This window comes from Drosophila suzukii, chromosome X (assembly GCF_043229965.1).
Source record: "Drosophila suzukii chromosome X, CBGP_Dsuzu_IsoJpt1.0, whole genome shotgun sequence".
Taxonomy (NCBI): domain Eukaryota; kingdom Metazoa; phylum Arthropoda; class Insecta; order Diptera; family Drosophilidae; genus Drosophila; species Drosophila suzukii.
In genome coordinates, this window is record NC_092084.1 from 9,058,498 (window position 1) to 9,081,946 (window position 23,449).

General features: G+C 46.4%; 8 protein-coding genes and 1 pseudogene across 9 annotated transcripts; 7 read left to right on the forward strand and 2 right to left on the reverse strand.

Moving 5' to 3' along the window:
* Positions 1–445: 445 nt before the first annotated feature.
* Positions 446–3,029, forward strand: Ada3 (transcriptional adaptor 3). The gene has a single exon (XM_017083577.4). The coding sequence runs from the start codon at positions 573–575 to the stop codon at positions 2,244–2,246; it is 1,674 nt and encodes a 557-aa protein (XP_016939066.2). The 5' UTR covers positions 446–572; the 3' UTR covers positions 2,247–3,029.
* A 263-nt stretch (positions 3,030–3,292) lies between these two features.
* Positions 3,293–4,999, reverse strand: Swt1 (Swt1 RNA endoribonuclease). The gene is made up of 4 exons (XM_017083576.4): positions 4,819–4,999; positions 4,416–4,748; positions 3,824–4,351; positions 3,293–3,762 (listed from the first exon to the last, which is right to left on the reverse strand). The coding sequence occupies exons 1-4, from the start codon at positions 4,922–4,924 to the stop codon at positions 3,539–3,541; spliced, it is 1,191 nt and encodes a 396-aa protein (XP_016939065.2). The 5' UTR covers positions 4,925–4,999; the 3' UTR covers positions 3,293–3,538.
* Positions 5,000–5,376: 377 nt separating this feature from the next.
* On the forward strand, positions 5,377–7,151 carry scu (hydroxysteroid 17-beta dehydrogenase 10). Its single transcript, XM_017083578.4, has 2 exons — positions 5,377–5,535; positions 6,248–7,151. The coding sequence occupies exons 1-2, from the start codon at positions 5,527–5,529 to the stop codon at positions 7,004–7,006; spliced, it is 768 nt and encodes a 255-aa protein (XP_016939067.1). The 5' UTR covers positions 5,377–5,526; the 3' UTR covers positions 7,007–7,151.
* Positions 7,152–7,418: 267 nt separating this feature from the next.
* Positions 7,419–9,484, forward strand: LOC108016555 (zinc finger protein ZFP2). Its single transcript, XM_017083229.4, has 2 exons — positions 7,419–7,930; positions 7,982–9,484. Exons 1-2 carry the CDS (start codon positions 7,487–7,489, stop codon positions 9,299–9,301), a joined length of 1,764 nt encoding a protein of 587 aa, XP_016938718.2. The 5' UTR covers positions 7,419–7,486; the 3' UTR covers positions 9,302–9,484.
* Positions 9,485–10,621: 1,137 nt separating this feature from the next.
* LOC108016938 (Rho GTPase activating protein at 16F) lies at positions 10,622–13,217 on the forward strand. Its single transcript, XM_065867792.2, has 3 exons — positions 10,622–11,941; positions 12,002–12,107; positions 12,676–13,217. Exons 1-3 carry the CDS (start codon positions 10,753–10,755, stop codon positions 12,860–12,862), a joined length of 1,482 nt encoding a protein of 493 aa, XP_065723864.2. The 5' UTR covers positions 10,622–10,752; the 3' UTR covers positions 12,863–13,217.
* LOC136117376 (uncharacterized) lies at positions 12,863–13,431 on the forward strand (annotated as a pseudogene).
* A 182-nt stretch (positions 13,432–13,613) lies between these two features.
* On the reverse strand, positions 13,614–17,660 carry Mvb12 (multivesicular body subunit 12-like Mvb12). 2 transcript variants are annotated; one of them, XM_017083305.4, is made up of 6 exons: positions 17,455–17,660; positions 15,583–15,805; positions 15,364–15,519; positions 14,945–15,299; positions 14,664–14,885; positions 13,614–14,597 (listed from the first exon to the last, which is right to left on the reverse strand). In XM_017083305.4, the coding sequence occupies exons 2-6, from the start codon at positions 15,792–15,794 to the stop codon at positions 14,478–14,480; spliced, it is 1,065 nt and encodes a 354-aa protein (XP_016938794.2). In that variant the 5' UTR covers positions 15,795–15,805; positions 17,455–17,660; the 3' UTR covers positions 13,614–14,477. The 2 variants fall into 2 exon arrangements, with proteins under 2 accessions (XP_016938794.2, XP_016938795.2); XM_017083306.4 differs by having other exon boundaries at positions 17,451–17,660.
* Positions 17,661–18,088: 428 nt separating this feature from the next.
* Positions 18,089–19,483, forward strand: Taf8 (TBP-associated factor 8). The gene is made up of 4 exons (XM_017083384.4): positions 18,089–18,323; positions 18,381–18,815; positions 18,873–19,001; positions 19,062–19,483. Exons 1-4 carry the CDS (start codon positions 18,176–18,178, stop codon positions 19,334–19,336), a joined length of 987 nt encoding a protein of 328 aa, XP_016938873.2. The 5' UTR covers positions 18,089–18,175; the 3' UTR covers positions 19,337–19,483.
* Positions 19,484–20,091: 608 nt separating this feature from the next.
* On the forward strand, positions 20,092–21,559 carry LOC108016673 (uncharacterized). Its single transcript, XM_017083391.4, has 3 exons — positions 20,092–20,466; positions 20,527–21,001; positions 21,073–21,559. The coding sequence occupies exons 1-3, from the start codon at positions 20,099–20,101 to the stop codon at positions 21,484–21,486; spliced, it is 1,257 nt and encodes a 418-aa protein (XP_016938880.2). The 5' UTR covers positions 20,092–20,098; the 3' UTR covers positions 21,487–21,559.
* Positions 21,560–23,449: the final 1,890 nt, after the last annotated feature.

A 23,449-nucleotide genomic window follows, 5' to 3' on the forward strand; every position in this document is an offset into this window, starting at 1 on the left:
ACTGCGGATGTTTAAAATGTATCAAAATACCGATATATCGATATCTTTGAATAAAAATAAATAGGACCAGGGTATTTTTATTTTCTACATTTCGCAGCGGTTGCCGGATGGTCACACCAGCTGATTTCGAATTTGCTCTCCCTCTCCATTTAACAGAAATGTTAAGATACAAGGTTTTTGAACAGTGGTAAAGGAATAGAAACGGCGAAGAACCAAAGCTCCATTGTTAGTAATTTAAAAATTATATATCATCGATACGATATTTTCTATATATTTTCACAACCCTACAAAGAACTGAACGCCTAGCAAAAAAAAAAAGAAAAGGCCACGTATTGCAAAAGGCGCGCGCTTCGCGGTGAGGAGAGGGTCTCCGCTAGGTTAGCGAAGACAACACCCTCGCATTTTAGATCAACTTTTTTAGAACAATGTTATCGATATTTCGCAATTATTTGTCCACCTCTAATTCACGCAAACAAAGTTGCGATTTTACCACAAAAAAAAGAAGAAAGAAACAAAACAAAATCGTCAATTTCGCTATCACCAAGAAACCAATCCAGTCGCAGCCGCGTCCCATGAGTGCAAACCTGAAGAACATCAAGCTGGCCCACTTTGGCGGTCCGCCCGGTTCCAGTGGCTTTGGCATATCGGCGTCCTCCGGAGGCGCTGGAAAACTGCCCACAAATGGCACGGGCGGCGGCAAATCCGCTCCGCCCAGCTCCTTCACGGAGGCCGAGGTGCTAGCCACGCCCGGGGGCGTCGTTATACCCATAATCCGCACACGGGACGTGCCCAAGCTGCTGCCCACCATTGCCAACGCGCTGCAGCGTCCAGCGGATGATCATCTAGCCGCCGAGGATCTGGATGCAGTGCAACTGGAGCTGGAGCAGATGCTCTCCAATGTGGCGCTGCGCACGCGTGTCCTGAAGTCGGAGTACGATAGCTTGGACAAGGATGAGAAGCGTCAGGATCGCCGAAAGCTAGAGCGCGTCCCGGGATCGCCTCCTTGCCCGGCCAACATGCTTAACGGCCTACTCGGCGTAGGCAGCAACTCCTCTACGAGTCTGGGCAGTCCCCTCGGTGGAGGTGGAGGCGCTTCCTCCTCCAGTCAATCCAAGCGGAAACGCGAAGAGCCCACAGGCGTGCGCAAGAAGCACTCCTCGATGACCATCCTGAAGCAACAGGGCGTCTCCGGCGGCTCCTCGAAGCACCAGGCCAAGAACAGCCCCTTGGCCGTCCACACCGATGACAGCATGGACTATCTGCCCACCTTGGTGGCGGCCAACGCCTCTGGTTCCGTGCTGCCGCATCACCAGCCGTTGCCCCAGCTGCCCAAGGTGGCGGTGCCCAAGAACGACACACCCAACAAGTTCTGGCTCTCCGTAGAGCCCTACTGCATGCCGCTGACCAACGAGGATCTGCGCTTGATTGACGATCTCTTAGAGCAGTATCGGGGTCCGCTGGTGCCGCCAGTGCCCACGCTAGGTCCCCACTACTCCACGGCCTGGGCCCAGGAGGATATGAAGGCACTGCAACCGGGCGGAGCACGTCTGAAGTCTAACAGCGCCAGCGGGATGATCAAGAAGGCCGAAGGAATGGTGGAGGAGAGCATCACGGGTCCGCTGACCCAGCGCTTGGTGTCCGCCCTGATGGAGGAGTCGCTGATGACGCTGCCCAGCGAACAGGCGGCGGTGGGGGAGCACAGCAACAGCACGACGAGCAGCAGCAACGAGAACACCCACTCACACTCTTCCTCCTCGGCAAATGCAGCCGCAGCGGCTGCTTCCGGCAACTTCCGATCACTGGCCATGATGAAACATGGCGTGGGCATTGAACAGCGGCTAAAGAAGACGCTCATAGAGAACGGACTGATCGATGCCAATGAGTTGGCGGCCCACGAGGACGTGGACGAGGTTCTGCTGGAGATCAAGCGGGTCACTACAGAAATAAGCTCCATTTCTCAGTTCAACAGTGAGGAATTGAAGAGACTTCGTTCCGCTGCCAGCGAAGAGATCAAGCGAATAGCCATCAAGCGGAAATTGGACACGGTCGACCAGGAGATACTCGAGTGCTACAAGCGAATGCTGCAGTATCGGGCCAAGCGCAAGGGTCACACCATCGAGGAGAAGCAGGAAATCCTGCGGCTGACCAACGAGCAGCGAATGCTGGCCGATCAGCTGGAGCGCATGCAGATGCATCTGCCGTGCATCGGCGGCGCTGGAGGCTCTCTGATGGAGCCCAAGATGTAGGACAGGACCCTGGCCTGGGGCTGGTGCCAGCTAATGGCCATGCATCAGGCAAAGAGGCAGGTCCGGGAGGCTAGCCTCAAGCTGCAGTGTGTCTGAAAGGAATCCTCCTCCTCCGTCTCGACTTCTTCCTTTTCGCCCGACTGTACATTAGCAAGTAGCGAACAAACCCAAGGAGTGGATAGTTAGAAAAAGGGGCTGCATAGTACCAGCTCTTGGTCTTCGAGTCATTTCTAACAACTTCCTACCCCGTATTCTTATCTTTGTCGCCAGACTGTACATTAGCAAAGATATATACCTTATAGTATGTAGAGTTCAAGATTAAAGTGGATTTAATGGTTAAGATAAGATGTTCAAGTGGCGGATATTAATTTTTGGTCAATTCTAAGCTGTTCCTTCGCGAAAGCCCTGGATTTTCTAACTTGAAGAGTGACCTTTTTTAGCTTAAACATTTTAAATTGTATTTTAACTGCCTGGAACAGCGCTTCCTAACTTATTTTGTAATTGCTGAACATAGAGGAATATGAAATAGTTAAAACATCCAAAGATTTCACATGCTGGATTTGTCTTTGTAAATAGAGATGGAGTATTTTTGTTTTCCTAATGAATATCAAGTTTTCTTCGAGAGAATTACCCACAAATTACTATCCGTCCCAATAAATCGGAAGTTTGTTTGTTTTTCACAACTATAAATATTGATCCACCCTATTTAACACTCCCAAGTACGTACACTTTGTATAGCTTAAGTTATCGCGCGGCAATAAAGTTGTCACTATCGAGAGTAAACCGCAGAATTTTCCACCGGGGAAGTTGGGAGGAGAACCACCGCACTGGGTGAACGTTGCACACGCTTTGAATTCGATCTTCCCAGCGGCACGGGCCAAGTGAACTCCAGCGGATGCGGATGCGGAGGCGCCTCTTCCGCCGATCTTGTTTGCCCAGCGATAAGGCGCAATCAAAGGCGGCAACTCCGGAGTACGGCTAATTAAATCCAAACAAGCGGGGGTCTTCGATCCGGGGATCGCTAATCTCAATGGCAAATACATATCTTCAAAAAAACAAACTTTATTTCAGGTAGCAAAAGGCAGTAATATCTTATAAGCTAGACTATAGTCTTCAATGAACATCGCCGGTGGCACTCGTAAAAGTAAATGTGATGCGATTTGAGTGTATTGATTGTACTTCATGTGTGTTGCGGTGCAGTGGTTTGACTGGTGGATCCATTCGGATCCCATATCACAATCGCAGTTGTAGTCTTTTGTATACTATAGTATTGAATCCATTACGGATTCGAGCTAATCGCCCAGGGCGGCAAACTCAGCGGCATGGGCGGCCATCAGATCGGAGCGACAGGAGACCTGGATGCCCGAGGCGTTGGCCTTCAGGCGTAGATTGGCATCGTTGGTGAGGAGCATCATGTTCGGCACCTGTTCGCTCAGCTGCAGGCAGCAGTTGACGATGCTGTCGTCCGGGCAGTCCACTTCGATCAGGTGCTCCGCCTCCTCCACGGCGGATTGAGCTGGAACACAAGTAATGTAGGTTAATATGGGGTAAAATACATGGAATACTCTACTGCGCACCTTGTATTTCCAAGGTCTCATCGAATTTTTTGTTCAAATAGCGTATGGCTCGCACGGCGATCAGCCGCTTTGGATCCTCTGAAGGGCGCTGCCCCTTCAGCTTGTCCAGCTCCTTGATGATTATGTAGGGAATGTACAGCATGCTTCCCACAGTGCCCGGCAGCACCACCTCGGTGAGACTCTCCACGAACTTGATGTCGTGCATCAGGACGTTGGTGTCCAGCACAAAGTACATGTGATCCACCAGACGGGTGGGCAACTCCTCGCCATCGCTGGCTTGACGCATGAGCAGGATGTCATCCTCCTGCTTTGGAGGCACAACTTCAATGGACTCCTCCCACTCCATGGGCTCGGGCTCCACTTCGCTGGCCACAGAGCCATTAAATGCGCTTTGCTTGGCGGAATCACTGTTTCCTACTTGTTTTTTCAAGTCCTTTTCGTTGGGCTTGCTAATATCATTGTTGTTGCGCTCCTGGGCCAGCTGCTTTTGCTGCAGGGAGGCTCTCAACAGCGTTAGACGCTGGTTGGCTGGGGAACAGATGGTATATGTAGGGGTTTAAAAGAACATTTGACTAGGAAATGGAGTACCCACCACTTGGAGCAGTCAGGCGATTGCTGGCATCCAGCAGGGCCTTTGGCTTCTCCCAGGCATTCTTGGGTGACAAGCCCTTGGTCTCTGGCACCCTTAGACGCTGCGCCAAGGGTCTTGGCGGCGTGACTGTGGCCACAGGGGCCACGGAGACACTTGCTCGTCGGATGGGTGCTGGAATCGGGGCACGAACCTGGGCGCTTGTGGAGGAGCTGCGCGTGGTCCGCTTGGTCTCCTTCTCCTTCTCCTTGGTTGGCTTCTTGTCCTGCACCCGCTTCAAGTTGGTCTGCAGCCGCTTGAGGCGATCCTGAGCAGGTTGCTTGCTGCCAGGAGCGACTAATTGAATGGTTAATGTTAATTATATGGGCTACACTATCAGTTGAAGGGAACATTCTGAATTTCTCACCATTTGGCAGCCGCGGAGTGCCGAGCAGCTTGTCCCGCTCCTCGTCGCCCAGAAGTCGCAGATTTGCTAACTTGCCACTTTGCTTGTTTCTGCCACTCGACGACATGTTGTTTTCTTAAGCATTTAATTGTTTGTTATTGTTGTGAATTGCTTGCTGTGCTTTGCCTTTTCCAATTAGATTAGAGATGGACCGATAACTTTCGTGTCACGATAGTCCATTAAATCGTTTATTTCCTGGAATAGTAACATTCTGGAAATAACTATCTTATTAAGAAAGGCGCATATAATGTTTTTATCACTACATTTTATTGTTAACATTGTCTAGGGTGGATACTGTAAATATAATATAATATCCAGGAACAATAAACTATGATACAAGATATGTTTTACTCGTACTTTTTTAGAAAAAGAACAACACGGATTTTCTGTAAAAACAGCACAACTAATATAATCAGATTAGCTTGGAAATCTTAGTTAATTATTTTAAGTCCAGAAACAACCCCAATTCCTATGTGCATACCCTTTTTATTTTATAACAAACACACGAATACCCCTAATTGGTATATTTTTCTAGTACTAAATGCTGGTATTTTCCTACGTTAGTGCCACACTGCACCGGTTTCGAATTGTTTAACTAGTTTTTGTTTAAAGCTTTCCCAAGTACTTGGTAATCACCGCCTTTCGCACCCACAACACACAACCGGCAGAATGATCAAGGTACGCAAGGGGGCTGTAAATAAGGACCATATAGCGATTACTGGGGAATTAACGGGGACGACCCGGTGGCCGGGTGCAAAGTCCAATTGGGATCTGAACTCGTGTCTATGGAAGCCCATAAATAACCGTATCTTCGGACGGTGCAATGCACCTTGTACCCACCGATCCGAGCAATTAGCATTACTTCTCGCAAGTTATACAACAACAGAGCATAATGGGGCTTATCTGGAATCTGAACTGATAATTCCCCAGATTTCTTCTATCAGCTGCTTGCTAAAAATGCGATAAACCGGCTTCAGAGATTGAGAGATCCCTAGTTGAGAGATTTTTTGGGGTTCCGCTAACTGTAAATAGTGGGGAATACATACATATATGGAAAAAAATATTAGCCTATATAATATTTTGAACAAAGAAAACATGAGTATGTCTTTAAAAGGTATAGGTTTTTATTAATATTCATACTTCCCAAATAATTTTTTATACTTACTTTACTTTAATACCATAAAAAATAATTAAGAAACATATTGATTTTCTAAAAAAATGTAATTCTCTTGATATTCTAGTTATCATATTCTTGCAACGCCTTTGTTCTTGGGTTTTAAAGCTTAATAATCTTTTGGGACGGTTTTTTAATGATTGTGTTAGCAGTGATAGACCTCCTATCAAAATCCTCATAAAGACTGTCAGATAATAACCCCCTCTATCCCCCTAGAACGCAGTAACTTTGGTGACCGGAGGAGCCTCTGGACTGGGTCGCGCCACCGCTGAGCGCTTGGCGAAGCAGGGAGCCAGCGTGGTCCTGGCCGATCTGCCATCCTCCAAGGGCAATGAGGTGGCCAAGGAGCTCGGAGACAAGGTGGTCTTCGTGCCCGTGGATGTGACCTCCGAGAAGGATGTGAGTGCCGCCCTGCAGATCGCCAAGGATAAGTTCGGTCGTCTGGATCTGACCGTGAACTGTGCCGGCACGGCCACGGCGGTGAAGACGTACAACTTCAACAAGAATGTGGCCCACAGGCTGGAGGACTTCCAGCGGGTGATCAACATCAATACGGTGGGCACCTTCAATGTGATCCGTCTGTCGGCCGGTCTGATGGGCGCCAACGAGCCGAACCAGGATGGACAGCGCGGCGTGATCGTGAACACCGCCTCGGTGGCGGCCTTCGATGGCCAGATCGGTCAGGCGGCCTACTCCGCCTCCAAGGCGGCTGTGGTGGGCATGACCCTGCCCATTGCCCGCGATCTGAGCACCCAGGGCATCCGGATCTGCACGATTGCGCCTGGTTTGTTCAACACCCCGATGCTGGCTGCCCTGCCAGAGAAGGTGCGCACCTTCCTGGCCAAGTCCATCCCGTTTCCGCAGCGCCTGGGCGAGCCCAGTGAGTACGCCCACCTGGTGCAGGCGATCTTCGAGAATCCGCTGCTCAACGGCGAGGTTATCCGCATCGATGGCGCCCTGCGCATGATGCCCTAAATCTGGATATGGAGGATACCGGACATCCGGAAGTGGCTCGATCAGTTTGCATTTATCTATTGTCTAGTGGTTAAGCTGAAAGTTTTATTATCTGTCCCGAAATTATGTAATAATTGCTATTAAACACACATCTCTACTTTTCAAATTTTGGAGGCCCGTCTGTTTGGTGCTTTTCAACACTGTTTTTGTGCCAGTTGCTTAAGGGGTAACAAGGGGTACATTGGTTTAATTATTCTGCTGCAATAGGTTTCTAAAAGATATCTGCAGAAATATAATTGTTAATGATTTTAGCTTTTAAACTTTTTAATTTTGTGTATTTGAGCTATCTTACCGAAAAAATTAGATGACTTATCATATAAAAATATTCTACAGGGTATTTAATCATCCCTCCCTAAGCATTCGATGCATTTCACGCGGGTTGGCAGCTCCTAATGCAATTGTAAACAAACAATTCAATTGCAAATCGCTCTCCAGAAGATAATGCCGCCATATCAGCGCTGCGGCGATATCGTGTGGGTGACGAAGAGGCAGACGCCCTCCTTCGCCTTCCAGTGCATCTATTGCCAGGACAGCAGGACGAGCACATTCAAGGATTTCAAGTTGCACCTGGAGTCGCAGCACTCTGAGTTGTTCCAGAATGAAGAAAAAAAGGACGTAAAGCTCCTTCCCTTCAGACCTGGGACACGGGAACTGCGTAGCAATGCTGGCCGAGATCAGGAGGCAGTAATCATTCACAAGGATGAGGATCCCTTGGCCACGCAGGACAAAGATGAGTTTTTGAAGGAGGAAACCCCGCCAAAAGTAATTGCCGAGGGGAATGACTCTGAATTTCCGGTGGACCAGGAGGAGGACACCCTGCTGGACTGGCCAGAGAGCGATAGCCAGAGCATAGCATCCTTGAAGTCCAGCAAAGAGGAGCAAACCGTGAGCTAGCTATGGATTCCAACAATTCCAATGCTAATCTGCGTTTTTCAGCCCACTCCAGCTACGGATACTTCTCACTTCTGGCTACTTGAGCACCCCATCATGCTGGCCTTCATCGATCAGCTGGAGCAGCAGCCGCAGCTCTGGGACTTGGGCATGCTGACCTACCGGAACTACAGGCATCGCAGCATGGCCTGCGAAAAGATAGCCGCTGGCCTCAGTGACCAGTTTGGACTGAAAATGTCGACTCAGGAGATTGCCACCCACGTCAAGCAGCTAAAGGATATTTATATCAAGGAAAGGCTGCGTCTGGAACGGACTACAGATGCAACAGCCAGCCCCGAGTGGTATTACGAACGGCTTCATTTCCTGGTGAAGAGTCTACGGCGACTTAAGCATCCCAATATGCTGGGAAACGGGGCTGAGGTGTTGGCTGTGCCTCACCTGAATCATGCCCAAAACCTGAAGCTCATTGAGCTGTACCGCCAGTGCAGCAAAAGTTGGGACATGCAAAACATCGGTTGCCGGATGGGTAATGTCCGCCAGGAGGCCAAGGATCGCCTGCTGGAGCTGTGCCGCACGGAACTGCAGATTCCTCTGGATCCCTCGCAGCTGCAGCGTTTCATTCGCCGCCTGAGAAGCACTTACCACCAGGAGAAGGTGCGCCGACTGCGGAGCGAGCGGGAGGGCAAGGTGTTCCGCTCCCGTTCCCGCTACTACGAGAAGTTGCGGTTCCTGGAGGACCACATGGCGCCCTTTCAGTGTGACTTGTGTCAGGAGCTGGTGAACAGCGTGGATGGCTACAAGGTTCATCGGGCCAAGCACGACGATAGCCTGCCCTTTGTGTGTCCCACATGTGGAAAGGGCTTCACCAAGGTGGGCAATCTTACCATTCATTTGCGCCGGCACACGCAAGACTACCACTTGAGCTGCGAGGAGTGCGGCAAGCGGTTCGCCACCAGCACGGATCTCATAGTCCATCGGCGTTCGCATACCGGTGAACGACCCTACTGCTGTCACATCTGCGGCGGCCGCTTCAGCACCGTCTCCTTCTTCAAGCGACACAAGCGGCGGCATGAGCAGCGCCCTGTGGCCAAGTGCCACATCTGCGGCAAGGGTTTCTTTGAGCGAACCGTCCTGCGGGATCACATCAAGGGGCACCTGAACGTGCGCGACAAGGAGTGTGATGTGTGCCACAAGCGCTTCACCAGCGCCAAGTACCTGAATCGGCACAAGGAGATCCATGCCGAGCACAAAAAATACGTGTGCAAGACCTGCGGCAAGGGATTCGCCCAGTATGCAGGACTCAAGGGACACATGAAGTCGCACGAAAGAAAGAAAATTAAAGCCGGAGAGGAGGGACCTAAGTGATTCTCATTAAAACTAAGCAAAGATAAGTGCTGCGACTGATAAGTGTAGTGATGGGAAGTAGGTACTTGTACTATATGGCTAAGTTATACTCTGCCGTTTAAATTGAACGCTTTACAACGTATACATACGATTTTTATAACAGTTATTGTTAGTATTGTGTTTTTGCAAACTTTTCGGATCTATGGAGCTCCCATTTATTTTAAAATATGATGTGGCACAAAAAACCTCTCAGTCTTACAGATTTATTTAATGTTTTGCAAATATTTAAAATAATTTACTAAAAAATAAGCTTCCCAACCACTCATTACATTTTAAAGAACAATAACTGACATTGTAATTTTTCTATTACCGGATATTGAAAATATGGTACTTCCTTAATATATTTTAAAAGCAGTTCAGTCCCTTCCCATCACTGCCGATTAGCTGTATCGTATCTCCATGGGCTGGTCAAGGCCCTGATTTGCTCCAGTTACCCACAAATTGCCAAAGTCCAAGCCGGCGGGCAAAAGAGCAGCCCGCAGAAGCCATTGTCATTCACTTGCTAGTGTAAACAGAAAGATATGAATGTGGGATATAGAATGATGTACTTAGGGCGGATAGGAGCTCCTCCAGTGCATTTCACACATTATCGTCAATTCTCCGACAGCTTGTTATATTTATATTTGTAGCGAGTGCTTTGGCATTTGTTTGGTTCCCCCGTGGTTATCTTATCGGGAGTGTCGGAGTGGCTGGGACTGTGGAACAATTGGAAGTGCGATAAGCGCCCACAGAATTCCAACCGCTCGCCCCAGCCAGTCAGTTGAAATCGGAGCTGCCTGCGAATTATCCACTATCCATGACCGACCGGCAATCGGGCCACTGATACTGCGTCATCCAAATCGCAAAATAAAGGAAGATTAGCCCAGGAAAAGCCATCATAATCGAAAGAAGCCCAAGAAGTGAGTTGTGGTCAACTTGTGTTGCTGCTGCTGTTGCAATTTCGGTTGCTGTTGCAACTTCTAGGGACAACACTGTGTGACCCAACGGAAATTGGCCCTTGAAAAGCGGAAGAGGTGGGTGTTTACCACAGTATGCACTAAGTAAAGATGAATATATTGCTATATTGTTTTATTCCTATCCTCAAAAGTACATTTTAAAACTTATATGATTCTAGGGAGTCTTTTTTGACTGTCGAAAATGTATTTTTCATTTACCAGTGCCCACTGTCATTGCTATCTTCACTTAAACCCAATAGTCATAAACTAATTATACCCACGATTATTTCTTCCGCACAGTTCTTCCACTGACGTCACTTGCCCCCAGGGGAAGAGGAGAAGCGGGCACTCGACTGGTCAGCTGCCTCACCCTTCGGTGGGTACCAGTACGATAAAGCCCAAGAGCAGCCAATCGAGAAGAAGCCCAAGTGAAAGGGGTGCAGGGAACGGGGCCAGCCGATAAGCGATCCCAGCATCATGCAGACGACGACAAGTCAGCGGCCAGTAACGCCTGGCACTCCAGACTCGGCACACATCGTAATAGGCGCCGCGGGATTCGTGGCTCACGAGAGACGCCAGCACGGAAAGACTCTAATGAATTGCTTTCGCGACCGCTCCACGACCTCGTCGTCAACGTCATCGTCGCAGGGCCCACACGCCTATATGCGCGGCCACAGCGTCACCTCGGGCACTCTGTTCCGCCTGGAGGGCAATGGTGGCTCCAATTGCAACCTGGACAATGCGGGCAAGCAGGATACAGGGCGACCCGAGGCGGTTGTCCTCCTAAGGGAGCTAAAGACCAAACCCAACAAGCTGGCGCTGCTCAAGAGCAGCAGCACCAAAGATCTAACCCGCCTGTTCCTGGATGAATCCACCAACAAAGCGGTGCTGGTGTCAAATACCAGCCTGGATGTCTGCTCCTCAAACTCCAGTTCGGCTGGGAGTCCGGCGGTGGGCAGGTCCAAGGGCAGGGAACGCCAGAGCGGAATTGAGTGCTGCAGCGCCTGTTCCAAGCGCTGGCGTGACCTCAAGCAGCGGATGCACACACTGGAGCAGGATCTGCTGGTCCAGACCACCTACAGCCAGGAGTTGGAGCAGAAGGTGGGCGAAATGAGTCGTCAGTTGGGCGAACTGCTCCAGGAACGAGACAGGGACAAGGAAAAACAGCGCTCCGCAGGATCAGGCGCATTCGGCAAGCGATATCCACCGGTCCATCCCGCAGGCAGTCCCAATGTACGGCCCTCACGCCTGGTGGCCTGGATGAATCTGTCCAACTGGTTCAAAAGCCGGCCCAGTGTGGAGACCCTGCGGGAACAGCGCATTTTCTTCGACGAACCCTGCTTCGATACGGAACTGGAGATGGTTCTGAAGCACGACCAGCACCGCAATGTGCCCCGGATCGTGGTGGATTGCTGCGATCTCATCGAGCAGAAGTACCGCAGATCCACGCAACCCATCGAGGGCATCTACCGGCAGTGCGGCGACTACAATAAGATCCAAACGCTGCGATTCAGTATCGATGCGAATGACTATGATGCACTGCGTCAGCCGGACGTGGATATACACACGCTGACCGGGGTGCTGAAGCTCTTCCTGCGCGAAATCAAGAGTCCGCTGGTTAGTGTCAACGAGGCCAAGACCTTCATTGGACCGCCCAATCAGTGGTGTAAGTTCGAAAGCCCTCCTTGTAGTGCTCTCAACTGTAATGTCCGTATTCCCCCCACAGTGCTAACTGATCTTTCCGCCAAGCTGGACACTCTGAAAAGACTGATACGCTCGGTGCCGGAGATCAACCGCGACACCATGGACTATATCTTCGGGCACTTCAACAGGTGAGTGGTTCCTAATAGTTAGCAATTATAGCTGTAAGTAAAGTAAGTGGGAGGACAAAACCCTTCAGATCCAGGGCATTGTGTTGGATGGGTTTTCAAAAAAAATAAATACGGAGTTTCCCTATCAAGCTTGGGTCATAAGACTATATATTTGTACTTTTCCAGAATATTCTTAATGACTCAGGCTTTCTAGTGATCATTGAAATACATTAAATATAAACCATATTTTGTTGATTATTCATTACTTTTAGTAATTCGTTCATCGAAAGTGCTAAATATTTACTATATAAAATTGTTTTTTTGTGGCTTGTATAATGACACAAATCTTTAATTTTTTGAGAAGAAACTTAAATCCATTTGACATTTTTATTGTAAACTGACACTTAGGGGGTTTCCAGCGAATGGGATTTTTTGTTTGGGGTCTTTTAGTACGGTTTAGTCTAACATTGAAATTACTGAAATAATACAATACAACTTTATCTGCGTTAAAAATGTATGTAGTTCCCAATACAAAATATCTTCAACACTCATATATCAATAATATGGGCATTTTCATTAACCTTTCCAGATTAACCAAGGTGCCGCTGCAGCAGATCAGCGCCGAAACGCTGTCCATATCGGTGACGCCCTCCATCTTCCACACGGTGCCTCAGGGCGTCCACATGCAGGACATCCAGCAGCTGCTCCGCGAGGGCGAAACTCTGGCCGACTGCGTCAAACTGATGATCGAGTACCAGGGTCGTATATTCGAGTAAGTGAGCCCCGTAGAGGAGGAGGAGCCCCTGGTATCCCTGGTGAAGGTGCATTGGTTTCCGGCCGCCTGCTACTGTTTCCCCAACCCGAATCCCAGCTGCTTACGCCTCATCCAAACCCCTGTGCTCATCCCTGTGCCGTTGTCTCGAAAGCTTTGCTAACCACACGAAATCCTGAACCCGAATCCGAATCCGAACCTGAACCTGAACCCACTGTACCTGCAACTCCAATCCCCAATCCCAACGATCCCGTCGTCTACAGATGCACCGCCGATCGCCGCCGCCTGAGCATGCGCAACCTGAAGAAGACTCTGTCGCAGCCGGACCTGCTCTTCCACAATCTATTCTGATCTGACCCGATGACATGGATCCATGGATCCACGGATCTTTTGATCCCTCATGCCAGAGAGAGCACTGTACATATTGAATGACTTTAGGCGCTTAAGTTTACTAACCCACATACAGGCATATTAACATCTATGTCCTAATGTTTTATATGAATTTTTTTATACGTTTACTTTATAAACTAACTTTTGTACTTATGTTTAATAAACTGAAAGGTTTCACCTAAATATAGTGGTTTATTTTTATATGACTATGGGTATACCACATCAAATATGTTATGGGCAAACTTTTTTAGCCCGGAACTCTGGATTTCAAGATGACTAATGCTCATATTGCTCCGAGATTCGGGACAGACCACAGCTACGTTTATCCCAGAAGATTTCCCCCGCTTACTTATCGAAAAACAATATTTGATTTTCACGGGCGTATGTATATTTTTCTTGTATTTGAACTGCTATATAACATGGTGGGGTGTTTTGTTTTTTTGGGGGGTTTTAAAGGAGCGGGGAATGTGGGGTGACAGGGACGGAGGCAGTTGGGAAGAATCTATGATTTTGCAAGACAGTCTAATCGTCACTAGAGCTAAGATGTAATAGATATTTGTGTATTTTTTAAAAACCAACTGGTTTTAAGTGCTAAGTGGCCTATAAACGTATGTATATATCAGATATATGCTTGTATGTACTAGGTTTATATTAGGTTCGGTATTAGCAATCCGATTTCTAGACTTGATTCAACATTAACATTACATTTTTAGACATATGTGGTAGATGTATGTATATCTTATGCGTGGGCCTTTCGAAATACATATGTAAATGTGTTGTGTACACGTAAAGCCATCTGATTTAGCGCGTTTAAAATAATGACAGAACATTTCGCTCGCTCTTCGGATCACAATTCGGGGTTAATCGATGCATGTATATGAATGATTTCTATGATGTAAATAGGTAGGATTCTGCTTCGGTTGGTTTCCAATGAGGGGTATTACAAAACTGAGTTCTATTATGATTGCCCAAGCAATCATGAAAATTAGATACATATCGAAGGCACAGGAATATTACACACACATTTAACTCTAAGGGGCCGGGGTCCTTAGAACTGAATCCAACTGAATAACTACTGGGTTTACCATGGCAGCCGCCACATGCGCATCAGACCTGATGAAGCTTACGCTAAACTAAATATAAAATCCACTCATTTCCGGTTCTGTTGCTTTGTTGTATACATTGCTAAACGCTCAATTTGCGACGTTTCCTATTAAAGTTTTGCAATCCTACTTGAAGAACGGGTTCTTCGATGCCGATGACTTCATAGTGCATAAGATCTGGCGTTCCAATTGAAAGTCATAGTCGAGGGACTTAAGCAGCGTGGAGATTTCTGGCAGTGTAGGTATCTTTAAAAAAATATATACACATCGAGTTAGAGCGAGAAGGGTATGGCTTTTGGATGCATCACTCACATCAGTTACAGCTTGGTTACGCTGCAGCCTAATGTCCATGACGAAGGGCACTCCCTCCAGCTCGGTGTAGGTGCCCAGGGTGCCGGTGCCGCCGTAAGTGCCCCGTCCTCCTCCGGAAGCCACTCCCGCCGGACGAGGTGGCGCCGGTCGCTGTGGCGAGTTTATTTGATAGTTGGCTTGGATCTCCTCATAGTCATGGTGTTCAGTCGGTGGCTGTGGCAGCTAGTAATGCAAATAGTCAGGCATTAGCTGGATAATGAAAGATTAAAGTCACCACTTACTGGTCCACGAGAGTTGCGCTGGCCTTGGAGGTTCAGGCGGTTCAGGGCCTGCTCAACTTCACAGGTGGCTGGAGCCGGAACTCCTACACCTGGCACTGGGGGCGACAGGCGCACTGGGATCGCGCTCGTCTTGTAGCAGATTAACACTCCGTTGATATCGCCTGCCAGCTTAAAGCCATCGGGTGCTACCTTTAGTTTGGAGCAGAGTATTATGTCGGTGACCGCCTGGGTCACGGTTCCCCGCTTGGAGAGCTTGTAGATCAGCTGCCGCTTGCGCCAGGCCTTCTGGTCACTGTCGGCGGTGCGGGAGACCTGCGAGAATTCCTTGGGCGGTGCTGTCTTATCCGCAATGACTCTGTAAGTCAAAGGGTTTTCAATAAATAATTTGGGGGATATGAAGAGCAAGAAGTTGAGCTCACTGTAGGGTCTCCACCACGTATTCCGGCAGACCTTCGGACTTGGAGAGGCAAAGATACCGCGTATTTTGGCGCCCAAACAGGCTGTAGTCGCGCCAAAGGTCCGCATCCGAATCCTGGTCGTAGGTGCGGTGAATGGCACTGAAGTTCTTCGGGCAGCTAAGAGAATAAGTAACTTTTATTATGGATAAATTACTTAGCGATATAGACCTCTACACTTACCGCTCGAAATCCTCGACGATGTGCAGTGAGGTTATAGGTCGATTGTCCGGCAGGAAGCTCATGATGGAATTGAAGACATTTGTGGTGCTGGCCGAGCCGGCTCCATTGGCTGCCTCCAGCGGAGATCCCAGCAGAGCTGCCGATGATAATGGAGCTCCGCCGGCGCCCAGCCCTGTGATGCCGCTTTGGATGTGCTTACCCACCTTGTTCATCGCTCAGTGTTCTGCAGAAAAATGGGAGAGGAAATTATTAGTTAGCTGGAGATATAATTTGAGTTATGACTCGTTAAGGTAGTGATAGGTGAGGTTCTATACGTAACAGAACTACGCTAAACGGGGTACTTCATCATTAGAAACCTATACATTGGTGGGTAAGTTGAGTGTAAAGTTTGCATGTGTTTTAGATGTTTACAAATAAGATTCATTATTGTTTGGTGTACCTATATCTTAGCATTTCCGGCATATCTTGTGTATTCTCTTTGATATGCTGATTGCATATAAGCATGTACATAAGTTAACTTAATTTATGGGTAGATAAGGAATGAATAATATTTTTAAATATACCGATTTTTAAGATATTTTAAATGTTGACCTATTTAAATTTGAAGCAAAATATTTGTATAATTGCCAGGTACATGAATACTTAGATAAGGTTATGCCTAACTAATCCTCAAGAGCCCGGAATACTATAACATCTAAAAAGTGTCTATACATTTTAATATTAAACTATACAATATATATTTTAATTTTAATATCTGTGTACCGGTAACCCTGGACTGTACAAAATCTCTGATCGTGGTAGTGCTTTTTCCCGCCCCACGCAAGTGATTCATGATCTTGCTGCTGGGTTTTTTGCATGGCATTCTTTTGTAGGTCGCCCCACCAGGGCCAGGCCCGAGTTTCTCTTTAGCCACATCCACTCACATATTCAAACCCAAAGAGCGGCGGGGTCAGTGTGAAATAATGTAAACAAATCCGGCCGCACGATCGAGTGCGCACTTTACAATCGAAATGGGGAGATGGGCTCTCTTTTATATTGTACTTTTTGTTTTCCGGATATGTCAATATGTTCTATAATTAATTATTGATAAGATATACCAAGCAACGAGTTGGCCGGTAACTATGAGTCACCCAGAAACTGCAAAAACCAAATGCAAAATGCAATAAAACCCCATTTACAAGAAATGAAAACAAAAACCAGACAAAGAAGCATAAACAAAACAAATAAAGTACCAATATCAACAGCCCTTAAAGAAAATGGTTGTTTTTTTAGGTATTGGTTACAAAGCAAGTGGTTTTAGACAGTTTAACCAATTAAAATTAATTATTTAGCCCATATGGATTTTAAAACAAAATGAATTGAAGAGGGTTTATGGTTTTATAAGAGAGACAACTTAGTCAAATATCAATAATTAGGAGGCAATATTACGTAATTTAGCTCTCTATAATGTCAGATAATAATTGATCTATTATTTTCTCTGTGACATATTATAAAAATAAACTACCATTGTTATTTAATTAAGAACCCATAAGTACATCGATCATTATTTAAGATCTTGTTTTTTTCGTGCACATACTTTCTAAGGTTTCGAAATCGAATCTCTTTGGCGCGCAGACAAAGAAAGGGGGGATTAGCAGCGGTATGTGTATATACGTCTGGTGAAGTGGGGAAACTCCGGCTGATAACCAAAGTGGAGCACACTTGGCTTAAAAATAGAAACCATAGAGAAACGGTTCGAAGACATCCCATACCGCACACGATTCCAATTATAAGTGCAAATTGCCAAGGAATATAGAGTTTCCACATCCCCACCCTCTTCTATCCTCTTGAGAAAAACATTAGTCAACACAGCATCCACTCATACGTACGTACGCAATTAATAATTCCCGATGGAGCGATTCGGGTTGGGATTACGATTCCGGGGACCTATGACTCCAGGGGGCCCGAGTTCACACTCAATGACTATACGATCGCACTATGCAGGCCGGCGATTCATTAACTGCATTTAATAGAACTATCAAACGGCTGCTCGGATCCCCAGATTTTTGACTCTATTGTTTGGCAAACAACAAAAAAACACACTGATTTATTTGGGATGGTGCCACTTCGACGGCACTGCTTTTCTAAACATCGATTGTTCGCTATCGATGTATACTCTTATATCATAATAAACAAAACAGAAATTCCGGGAATCTTTTCAGTAAGTCTATATCTTATAAACAGAGTATGGATTTTTTTCAAAAGAATAATTCTTGGAACTGAATAGAAAGAACTATGAAGCTTTTCCAGAGAACTATCTACATTGTGTATATATATTGTTTGGATTACCCATCCTTAAATTTTGGTGTGAATTATTGGTATCAACGGTTAATAACGATGATTAATATTTTAAATAATTTTGTAAAAATCAAAATAAACGAGCTCTATAGCTTTTCAAATATCGATAACAGTTGGCGTAAAAACCCATTTATCGTCCAGTCTGGCAGCACTAGCGTCAAAAACAATCATAATCTGGCAACTCTTAGGTCGAAAACAATTTCTTTTCGTTTTTTTTTTTTGACTTAAATAAATCAAATAAGACTGATTTGCTCCGATGGAGAAAGTGGAAGCTGTGACTGTGCCCACCGTGGATGCGTACCGCCGCCTGCTCAACAAGGCGGTGTCCCAGCTGCTGTTGGACAAGGGCGCCGGCCAGGCGAGTAACCAGTGCCTGGAGACGCTCACCCAAATGTTGCAGGCGCGTAAGTTGAAATCGGGATTGGTACGTAGCCCAGGGTAACTATATATTCCATGTCCAGTGATTGGAGAGATTGGCAATTCGTCGCACAACTACTGCGAACTGAGCGGACGCACCATGCCCACCGTGGGCGATGTCAGCCTGGCCCTCATCAACATGGGCATCGCCATCTCCAGCCTGGATCCGTACATGCGCAAGGAGACGCATGTGGGCATCCCACTGCCACCACAGCAGACCCAGCAGCGCCAGCTGAGCCTGCTCCAGGCGGGCAGCAAGTCCTCGCATCCGCACTATGTGCCCAGCTATTTCCCGGCCATGCCGGATCCACACGCCTACATCCGCACGCCCACGCACAAGCAGCCGGTTACGGAGTACGAGGCCATTCGCGAGAAGGCCGCCTGCCAGAAGCGCGACATCGAGAAGGCGCTCACCAAGTTCCTCTGCAAGACCACGGAGACGAACAACCTCTTTCCCACCGAGGACAACATGTTTCCCTGTAAGAGGCCTCGAAGTAACCCCAGTATCTCGTTAATTAACCTTTAATTTATCCCAGTAATTGCCTGCAAGCCAGCCTTTCCGCCCTATGCAGCCGCCTTAAATCCCACAGATCAGGTGTTTGACTTCGAGGAGCTGGAGTATCACTATCTGGTGGCCAATCGCACAGAAGATGTGCCCAGCAAGGGTGAGTACTTTCTTCTAGATAACCAAGTACCCAGATTCTAACTTCTTTCTCCCCTTTCAGAGGACGGCGAAGAGGGCGACAGCGAGAACGAGGAGATGGACGGCGACAAGTCGAAGGAGGAGAAGCCCGAGCTAGAGATCAAGCCAAATTCCACCACCAACAAGGCTATTTTGGAGAACCCCAACATAGATAATCCCTATTTGCGTGCCGCCACGCTACCCAAGCGTTCCAAAACTGGACCGACACCTGGAATAATGCCCACCAGGGGTCTGGCCGGCACGGCGCCATCGATACCCACTCCCTCTACCCTAGAAATAACCAAAAATATCATCTAAGTGAAGCATGCGGTTTTAAATATTGTTAGAACATTTTTAAATTGTTTTAAATAAATAACATAACTGCGCTCATACATAGTATTAATAATAGTATAATAATAGTATTATGCCACGTTTTAAATAAAGAATTTATACTTTGTTTTCAAATCTGGTGTATATTTAAGCAATTTTTAATATTAGGTGCAATATATAAAGAATGAGTTGGACGCCTGATGAACAAATGTTTTCAGGAATGACTATATTTATTTTATTTTATATTTTAGTTTTTCCTTAAGATTTATCGGACATCATAAAAATCTTAATTTTAGACAGATAATATTTACTTTTTGGGAATGACAACCAGATATTATTAAAATTTATCCAAGAAATCTATTAAGATGAAAATATGTACCCTTTAAAGGGTAAAAAAAAAATACTTTAACGTTTGATTTACTATTTACATATTTTTCACGTGAAAATAAGTTAAATATTATAAAAATAGTATTATAAATAATTTATAATCATTTTCAAAACAAATATAGTCCTGGGGATCAACGACCATTTGGTTTTGGACATCTGCAAATCGGTTATGTTCTTCAATCTCCAAGCCGCTAATCCGACGGTATGTAAATGCATTTCCATTAAGGCAATTGAGGAAGGTCCATTCGTGCCCTGTCCATTAAGATCAATTAGAAAACAAATAAGGCATCGGCAGCCGCTCTCCGAGATTTCGCATAAAAAGCCGGCATCGAATGATGCAGCAATTGCACATCGAATCGATCCATGATGTCGGACGCACCGGAGGAGCTGCCACTCTACCTGACCCCGCAGTTCTTCAGGCGCACCCTGGAGCACGGATTGCAGCGGCTGGATCTGCAGGTCATGGGGGTGCAGCTGACCAATCTAACCCGCGGCGGGGAGAACTACTGCAGCAACATCTACCGGGCGCAGGTCAGGTATCGCAATGCCGAGAACTGTGTCCTGGAGACGTCCCTTATCGTCAAGTCCATGCCGGACGAGAAGCAGGCCATCCTGGCCCGTCTGCACATCTACAACAAGGAGACCATCTTCTACTTGAACATCAAACCGAAGCTGGAGGCGCTCATGTGGCGGGCGGAGGAGGCCACCCATCCCTGGTCACTGGCTGCCAAGTGGGTGACACTGGGACTCTTTCTTCTTAATTCTGTGAGTAACTTCCTCCCCTTTTCCAGGCACTACTACTCCACCACCCAGCCGGAACAGACCATCATCTTCGAGGACCTATGCTCCAAGGGCTACCAGCTGAAGTGCCGTCAGCTGGGCCTGGACTTCGAGCACTCCTCCCTGGTGATGAGGAAGCTGGCCGAGTACCATGCCCTCACCATGGTGATGGCCGAGCAGGAGCCGGAGACGATCGTGGAACGCTATCCCTTCGGCCTGCTGCACATGGACGCCATCAAGTCGGAGCCCTTCAAGCTGCTCTTCGGCACCCAGCTCCTCAAGCTGGCCGCCCTGGTGGGCGACTGCGAGGGATTCGGTGGGATAACCACGAAGCTCTACCGCTACCACGAGCACTTCATCGATCGGGTCCTGAAGGCGGTGTATCCTCTGCGTGGAGGCCACAATGTCCTCAATCACGGCGACCTTTGGGTGAACAATATATTCTTCAAGTACGACTCGGAGTACAAGGCGCAGCAGGTGAAAATCGTAAGTGATCCCATCTTGAGAGCCTTTTATATATTATTATATCTTTCTATCTATACCTAACCGAAATCCAGATTGACTTCCAGCTGTGCTTCTACGGCAGCCTGGGCTTCGACATAAACTACTTCCTGAACACCAGTCTGGAGCTGGAGGTGCTTCGTGACCATCGGCAGGAACTAATCGACATATACCACAAGGTCCTGGTGGACACCCTGAAGCACCTGCCCTGGTCCAAGCCACTGCCCAGCCATGGGGACATCATGGATGAGATCCGGAAACGCGAGGCCTACGGTTTCTTTGTGGCCTTCGGCTTCTTTCCCTTGATGAGCATGATCGGAGTGGATTCCGAGGACAACTCGCTGAAGAACTTCCACGACGAGACCTTCGCCAGGCAGAAGGTCCAGCTCATGTTCGAGGGAAACACTCGCACCCTGGAGAGCTTGAAGTGCACCCTGAAGCGTCTGGATGAGTTGAAACTGTTTGACTAGACAGTAATAGATCGTAATCCTTTTTTTTTTATATTTCCAAAGAACGCCTGGTTTAATATACCCTTAAGGTTCAAATAAAAATCTTTTACCCTTTATTTTTTTCAACAAAAGATTGTCCTATGTTTGATTCCAGACCTGAAAACCTATTACTGAAGCCGTATAAACCGAGAATATTATTGGCAAACGGTTGGGACTGTACTTTACATTTGCCAGGCCCATTACTTACCAAAACCATTCAATTGTGAAATGCAAAAGTAATGTCCAACCATATTAACATGTCGTACAATCCAATTAAATTTTCTCACTTCCCTAAAAAAAGAAAAACATTCCAATTACCAGATGCAAGACTATTTTTGTCCAACCGCATTAGTGTCAATTACGCTCAGAGTGCATTTCATATTTTTCGTTAAATCGAATTAAATGCTAATCATTCATTTCTCTTGACCTTTTAGCATATGCGTAGGTATAGTCCCCCATCCTCCAGGATTTCTCGGAAGTGCACCCACTTGTGGCCCTGTAAGCATGGGGGAGTTGGTATGTGGACCGACTGGACGCAGTCATTGGTAATAATTTATTGTGAAATAATTGTAATGAACTATAATTGAATCACATCGCAACGCGGATTTATGATTTCATTATGGCGAGATAGAGCGCAGCATTTGACATATCGCAAAAGTACGTTAATGCAGTGGAATTCGGCACTGGTTACTCGAACATTTCTGGGGTATATTGAACTTAAAGTAGAAGTTTTTGATCCTATTTAAGTATGTGAGTGTATATTTCGATTAACTAAAGACGAACCACAGAATTTTTTGGTTCTCTAAAGTTGAGGTATAAGAATTTTGGTACTATTAGTTCTTGTATGTATGTCTATCTTATTGGCTCTTATATTCACGAGTATAGTTCGCTCAGAATAAAAATTTTGCGTGGAATGAATCCTTGCGATGACCCACCTAAGTAGGCAACACATTTTGCAAACTGGGTATTTCACTGTCGACTTTACTTCGTTAATGCTGGATTTACTTCCCAAGCGGACTGTGGTTTGCGTAATTAGAATCTGATTCAGTCTGACGGGTCCTGATGTCAACTTGTATGAATGTAACGATGTGAGATTAATAGCATTGTCACACGCGCAGCAGCGAAAATGATTTCAAATTGCAAAGAATACAGTAATATGCTAATTATACACGTAACATGTACTGCAAAAGGCAGCTAACATCCTAAGCTAACAATCCCCATCACTTTCCGGAAAAATAATTTTTTGACAAATTTTCACATTTATCATAAGGGGTTGCATCGTCTTTTTTTGGGATTCAGATTTTGGTCAAAAATACCCATTTCCTAACGGTTTTTCGATCGTAGTTTAGCCAAATCAAGGCGCACAATAAAAAGACCGACAGTTTTGAGCAGCTAACATCCTAAGCTAACAAATCTAATCATTTTAAAGGAAATTTATTTTTTGACCCTTTTTTCATTTTTTGTAAGGGGTTGCATCATCTTTTTTTGGAATTCAGATTTTGGTCAAAAATACCCATTTTTTCACGGTATTTCGATCGTAGTTTATCCAAATCAAGACGTACAAAAAAAAGACCGACAGTTTTGAGCAGCTAACATCCTAGGCTAACAAATCCAATCGTTTTAAAGGAAATTTATTTTTTGACCCATTATTTCATTTTTTGTAAGGGGTTGCATCATCTTTTTTTGGGATTCAGATTTTGGTCAAAAATACTTATTTTTTAACGGTTTTTCAATTATAGTTTAGCCTAATCAAGGCGTACAGCCAAAAGACCGACAGTTTTGAGCAGCTAACATCCTAAGCTAACAAATCCAATCATTTTAAGGGAAATTTATTTTTTGACCCAATTTTTCATTTTTTGTAAGGGGTTGCATCGTTTTTTTTTGGATTCAGATTTTGGTCAAAAATACCCATTTTTTAACGGTTTTTTGATTGTAGTTTAGCCAA